The 5987-nt window shown below is 46.7% G+C and overlaps 1 protein-coding gene across 1 annotated transcript; it reads right to left on the minus strand.

The window, feature by feature from the left end:
• Positions 1 to 403: 403 nt before the first annotated feature.
• LOC137102179 (pneumococcal serine-rich repeat protein-like) lies at positions 404 to 4957 on the minus strand. Its single transcript, XM_067481407.1, has one exon. It carries the CDS (start codon positions 4955 to 4957, stop codon positions 404 to 406), a length of 4554 nt encoding a protein of 1517 aa, XP_067337508.1.
• Positions 4958 to 5987: the final 1030 nt, after the last annotated feature.

The raw sequence follows: 5987 nt of genomic DNA on the forward strand, positions 1-5987 counted from the left end.
TGTAGGAAATGTCACGTTAGTTGGCCAAACAGCACACAGTACACTCAACTCAGTTTTCAGTTCTCAGCATTTTTATTTCAAACTGAAGGTATTTTTAGGTACATAGTTTGTTTAGTTGGGTCAATCCACATGGTAAATGTAGTGGATTTAATAAGGATTTGTAAGTAGAAATACAATTCCTATTCCAGTTTACTTGGATTTTTAAGGTGATTGGTTTTCATGCTACTTTTGAATTTGAATTTACAGTGTTCTCTTTTTTTAGGATGAAAAAACTAGCAGTTTGTGTGTAGCAACAGGTCTGGGTTTACAAAGTACATTTAGTTTTTTAACAAAGAGACACCTAGCAAACAATTAAGAAAAGTGAAGGCTGATAAAATGATATAATCCCGTTTTAGTCCAGCTTCTAATTCCAGAAGACTGATGTAGTGACTGCTATGATTAAAAGAAAACTTATCTTGTTGGTGACTGAAGAAGAGGCTGTAGCTTTTGTGGCAGCAGCTGTGGTTTTTGTCACAAGAGCTGTAATTGTTGCTCCAGCAGCAGTGGTTGTTGCTCCGTTAGTTGTGGTCGATGCTCCGTTAGCTTTGGTTGTTGTTGCTCCAACAGTTGTGGCTTTTGTCGCAGCAGCTGTGCTCATTGGTCCTTCAGCCGTGGCCGTGTTCGTTGCTCCGGAAGCTGTGTTCGTTGCTCCGGAAGCTGTAGTCGTTGCTCCAGAAACTGAGGTTATTGCTCCTTCAGCTGTAGTTGTTGCTTCAGCATCCAGGGTTGTTGCTACGGCAACTGTGGTTGTTGATGTTGCTACACCAGCTGTGGTGTTTGTGGCAGCAGCAGCTGTAGTCGTTGCTCCAGCAGATGTGGTCGTTGCTCCGTTAGCTTTGGTTGTTGTTGCTCCTCCAGTTATGGGTTTTGTGGCAGTAGCTGTGCTCATTGCTCCTTCAGTCTTGGTCGTTGCTTCAGCACCTGTGGTTAATGTTGCTTCAGCAGCTGTAGTCAATGTTCCAGCAACTGAGGTCATTGTTGCTCCTGCAGCTGTGGTCGTAGTTGTTCCTTCAGCTTTGGTCGTTGCTTCGGTAGCTGTAGTTGTTGCTCCAGCAGCTGTGGTTATTGCTCCTTCCGCTGTGCTTGTTGCTCCAGCAGCTGTGGTTGTTGTAGTTGTTGCTCCACCAGCTGTTGTTGTAGCTCCAGCAACTGTCATTGTTGCTCCAGCAGCTGTGGTTGTTGCTCCGTTAACTTTGATTGTTGTAGTTGTTGCTCGAGCTGCTGTGTTTTTTGTGGCAGCAGCTGTGGTTTTTGTCACAACAGCTGTAATTGTTGCTCCAGCAGCTGTGGTTGTTGTAGTTGTTGCTTCACCAGATGTGGTTGTAGCTCCAGCAACTGTCATTGTTGCTCCAGCAGCTGTGGTTGTTGCTCCGTTAACTTTGGTTGTTGTAGTTGTTGCTCGAGCTGCTGTGTTTTTTGTGGCAGCAGCTGTGGTTTTTGTCACAACAGCTGTAATTGTTGCTCCAGCAGCTGTGGTCGTAACTTTGGCAATTGTGGTCATTGCTCCTTCAGCTGTGCTTGTTGCCCCAGCAGCTGTGGCTGTTGCAGTTGTTGCTCCACCAGGTGTGGTTGTAGCTCCAGCAACTGTCATTGTTGCTCCAGCAGCTGTAGTCGTTGCTCCAGCAGCTGTATTAGTTGCTCCAGCAGCTGTGGAAGTTGCTCCGTTAGTTGTGGTCGATGCTCCGTTAGCTTTGGTTGTTGTTGCTCCAACAGTTGTGGTTTTTGTGGCAGCAGATGTGGTTTTTGTCACAACAGCTGTAATTGTTGCTCCAGCAGCTGTGGTTGTTGTAGTTGTTGCTTCACCAGATGTGGTTGTAGCTCCAGCAACTGTCATTGTTGCTCCAGCAGCTGTGGTTGTTGCTCCAGCAGCTGTGGTCGTAACTTTGGCGACTGTGGTCATTGCTCCTTCAGCTGTGCTTGTTGCTCCAGCAGCTGTGGTTGTTGTAGTTGTTGCTCCACCAGCTGTTGTTGTAGCTCCAGCAACTGTCATTGTTGCTCCAGCAGCTGTAGTCGTTGCTCCAGCAGCTGTAGTAGTTGCTCCAGCAGCTGTGGAAGTTGCTCCGTTAGTTGTGGTCGATGCTCCGTTAGCTTTGGTTGTTGTTGCTCCAACAGTTGTGGCTTTTGTCGCAGCAGCTGTGCTCATTGGTCCTTCAGCCGTGGCCGTGTTCGTTCCTCCGGAAGCTGTGTTCGTTGCTCCGGAAGCTGTAGTCGTTGCTCCAGAAACTGAGGTTATTGCTCCTTCAGCTGTAGTTGTTGCTTCAGCATCCAGGGTTGTTGCTCCGGCAACTGTGGTTGTTGATGTTGCTACACCAGCTGCGGTTTTTGTGGCAGAAGCAGCTGTAGTTGTTGCTCCAGCAGATGTGGTCGTTGCTCCGTTAGCTTTGGTTGTTGTTGCTCCGCCAGTTGTAGCTTTTGTGGCAGCAGCTGTGGTTTTTGTCACAACAGCTGTAATTGTTGCTCCAGCAGCTGTGGTTGTTGTAGTTGTTGCTTCACCAGATGTGGTTGTAGCTCCAGCAACTGTCATTGTTGCTCCAGCAGCTGTGGTTGTTGCTCCGTTAGTTGTGGTCGTTGCTCCACCAGTTGTGGCTTTTGTGGCACCAGCTGTGCTCATTGCTACAAAAGCTTTGGTTGTTATTGATGTTGCAGTACCTGTGGTCGTTGCTCCGGCAGCTGTGGTTGTTGCTCCGATAGCTTTGGTTGTTGTAGTTGTTTCTCCAGCTGCTGTGGTTTTTGTGGCAGCAGCTGTGGTTTTTGTGGCAGCAGCTGTGGTTTTTGTGGCAGCAGATGTGGTTTTTGTCACAACAGCTGTAATTGTTGCTCCAGCAGCTGTGGTTGTTGTAGTTGTTGCTTCACCAGATGTGGTTGTAGCTCCAGCAACTGTCATTGTTGCTCCAGCAGCTGTGGTTGTTGCTCCAGCAGCTGTGGTCGTAACTTTGGCGACTGTGGTCATTGCTCCTTCAGCTGTGCTTGTTGCTCCAGCAGCTGTGGTTGTTGTAGTTGTTGCTCCACCAGCTGTTGTTGTAGCTCCAGCAGCTGTGGAAGTTGCTCCGTTAGTTGTGGTCGATGCTCCGTTAGCTTTGGTTGTTGTTGCTCCAACAGTTGTGGCTTTTGTCGCAGCAGCTGTGCTCATTGGTCCTTCAGCCGTGGCCGTGTTCGTTCCTCCGGAAGCTGTGTTCGTTGCTCCGGAAGCTGTAGTCGTTGCTCCAGAAACTGAGGTTATTGCTCCTTCAGCTGTAGTTGTTGCTTCAGCATCCAGGGTTGTTGCTCCGGCAACTGTGGTTGTTGATGTTGCTACACCAGCTGCGGTTTTTGTGGCAGAAGCAGCTGTAGTTGTTGCTCCAGCAGATGTGGTCGTTGCTCCGTTAGCTTTGGTTGTTGTTGCTCCGCCAGTTGTGGCTTTTGTGGCAGTAGCTGTGCTCATTGCTCCTTCAGCCTTGGTCGTTGCTTCAGCACCTGTGGTTAATATTGCTTCAGCAGCTGTAGTCAATGTTCCAGCAACTGAGGTCATTGTTGCTCCTGCAGCTGTGGTCATTGCTCCTTCAGCTGTGCTTGTTGCTCCAACAGCTGTGGTTGTAGCTCCAGCAACTGTCATTGTTGCTCCAGCAGCTGTAGTCGTTGCTCCAGCAGCTGTAGTAGTTGCTCCAGCAGCTGTGGAAGTTGCTCCGTTAGTTGTGGTCGATGCTCCGTTAGCTTTGGTTGTTGTTGCTCCAACAGTTGTGGCTTTTGTCGCAGCAGCTGTGCTCATTGGTCCTTCAGCCGTGGCCGTATTCGTTGCTCCGGCAGCTGTAGTCGTTGCTCCAGAAACTGAGGTTATTGCTCCTTCAGCTGTAGTTGTTGCTTCAGCATCCAGGGTTGTTGCTACGGCAACTGTGGTTGTTGATGTTGCTACACCAGCTGTGGTGTTTGTGGCAGCAGCAGCTGTAGTCGTTGCTCCAGCAGATGTGGTCGTTGCTCCGTTAGCTTTGGTTGTTGTTGCTCCTCCAGTTATGGGTTTTGTGGCAGTAGCTGTGCTCATTGCTCCTTCAGTCTTGGTCGTTGCTTCAGCACCTTTGGTTAATGTTGCTTCAGCAGCTGTAGTCAATGTTCCAGCAACTGAGGTCATTGTTGCTCCTGCAGCTGTGGTCGTAGTTGTTCCTTCAGCTTTGGTCGTTGCTTCGGTAGCTGTAGTTGTTGCTCCAGCAGCTGTGCTCATTGCTCCAACAGCTGTGGTTGTTGTAGCTGTTGCTGCACCAGCTGTGGTTGTAGCTCCAGCAACTGTCATTCTTGCTCCAGCAGCTTTAGTCGTTGCTCTGGCAGCTGTGGTTTTTCTACCAGCAGCTGTGGTTTTCGTGGAAGTAGCTGTGGTTTTTCTACGAGGACCTGTGGTTTTCATGGTAGCAGCTGTGGTTTTTCTACCAGGAGTTTTGGTTTTCATGGCAGTAGCTGTGGTTTTTCTACGAGGATCTGTGGTTTTCGTGGTAGCAGCTGTGGTTTTTCTACCAGCAGCTGTGGTTTTCGTGTAAGTAGCTGTGGTTTTTCTACGAGGATCTGTGGTTTTCATGGTAGCAGCTGTGGTTTTTCTACGAAGATCTGTGGTTTTCATGGTAGCAGCTGTGGTTTTTCTACCAGGAGTTTTGGTTTTCATGGCAGTAGCTGTGGTTTTTCTACGAGGATCTGTGGTTTTCATGGTAGCAGCTGTGGTTTTTCTACCAGGAGTTTTGGTTTTCATGGCAGTAGCTGTGGTTTTTCTACGAGGATCTGTGGTTTTCATGGCAGTAGCTGTGGTTTTTCTACCAGCAGCTGTGGTTTTCGTGGAAGTAGCTGTGGTTTTTCTACGAGGATCTGTGGTTTTCATGGCAGCAGCTGTGGTTTTTCTACCAGGAGTTTTGGTTTTCATGGCAGTAGCTGTGGTTTTTCTAACAGAAGATGTGGTTTTCATGGTAGCAACTGTGGTTTTTCTACCAGGAGTTTTGGTTTTCATGGCAGTAGCTGTGGTTTTTCTAACAGAAGATGTGGTTTTCGTGGCAGTAGCTGTGGTTTTTCTACGAGGATATTTGGTTTTCATGGCAGTAGCTGTGGTTTTTCTAACAGAAGCTGTGGATTTTGTGGCAGCAGCTGTGGTGGTTGTTGTTCCAGAAGCTTTGGTCATTGCTCCAGCTATTGTAGTTTTTGTGGCAGCAGCTGTAATTGTTGCTCTGGTAGCTTTGATCAATGCACCACCAAATGTAGTTGTTGCTCCAGCAGCTCTGGTTGTTGATATTCCAGCAGCTGTGGTTTGTATGGCAGTAGCTGTGGTTTTTCTACCAGGAGCTGTGGTTTTCGTGACAGCAGCTGTGGTTGTTTTAGTTGCTGTAGTGGGTAAAGTTGTTGTAGGAGTTAAGGTGTTTGTGGCATCTGTAGATGTTGGAGAAGCTGTGGTTGTAACGTCTGCGTTGCCTGATGCTGTTAAGCAGCAATATGAATGGATCAGTGTAAGAACATTGATTTTATCCCACATACAAAACAGTTTATTAACAAATTTTCTTGGTAATAAATAATTTTCTCTCACCAACACAGAGAAGAAGCAGGACACAGATCTTCATCTTCATTGTAGAAAGTTTTTTTCTGTTCAAAATAGAATCACTGCTTTTTGTTACGTTCAGTTTTTAAAAACAACAGAACATTAATCAGCTTTGGCAGGAATTTGATAACTTAACCAAATTACTAAAGTGATGTCAAACTAAGTTATTTTATCACTTTTATTACAATATTTAATCATTGAGAGCTGTAAACACCAACCAGGCTTAATGTTATGACAGTCTGTGCATTTGAACACACAGTCGCCACTTTGTTTAAAATGAATGATGTGACCTTAAAAACCCATGTGAATTCAAGACTGCACAAATTTGTTGTTGGAATTATTTATGAGACAGTTTAAATCAATGCCTCCTCAAACTTCCAGGATTTTTCTCTCTTTATCTATGCAGTCT

Source organism: Channa argus, chromosome 1 (assembly GCF_033026475.1).
Source record: "Channa argus isolate prfri chromosome 1, Channa argus male v1.0, whole genome shotgun sequence".
In the NCBI taxonomy this organism is placed as follows: domain Eukaryota; kingdom Metazoa; phylum Chordata; class Actinopteri; order Anabantiformes; family Channidae; genus Channa; species Channa argus.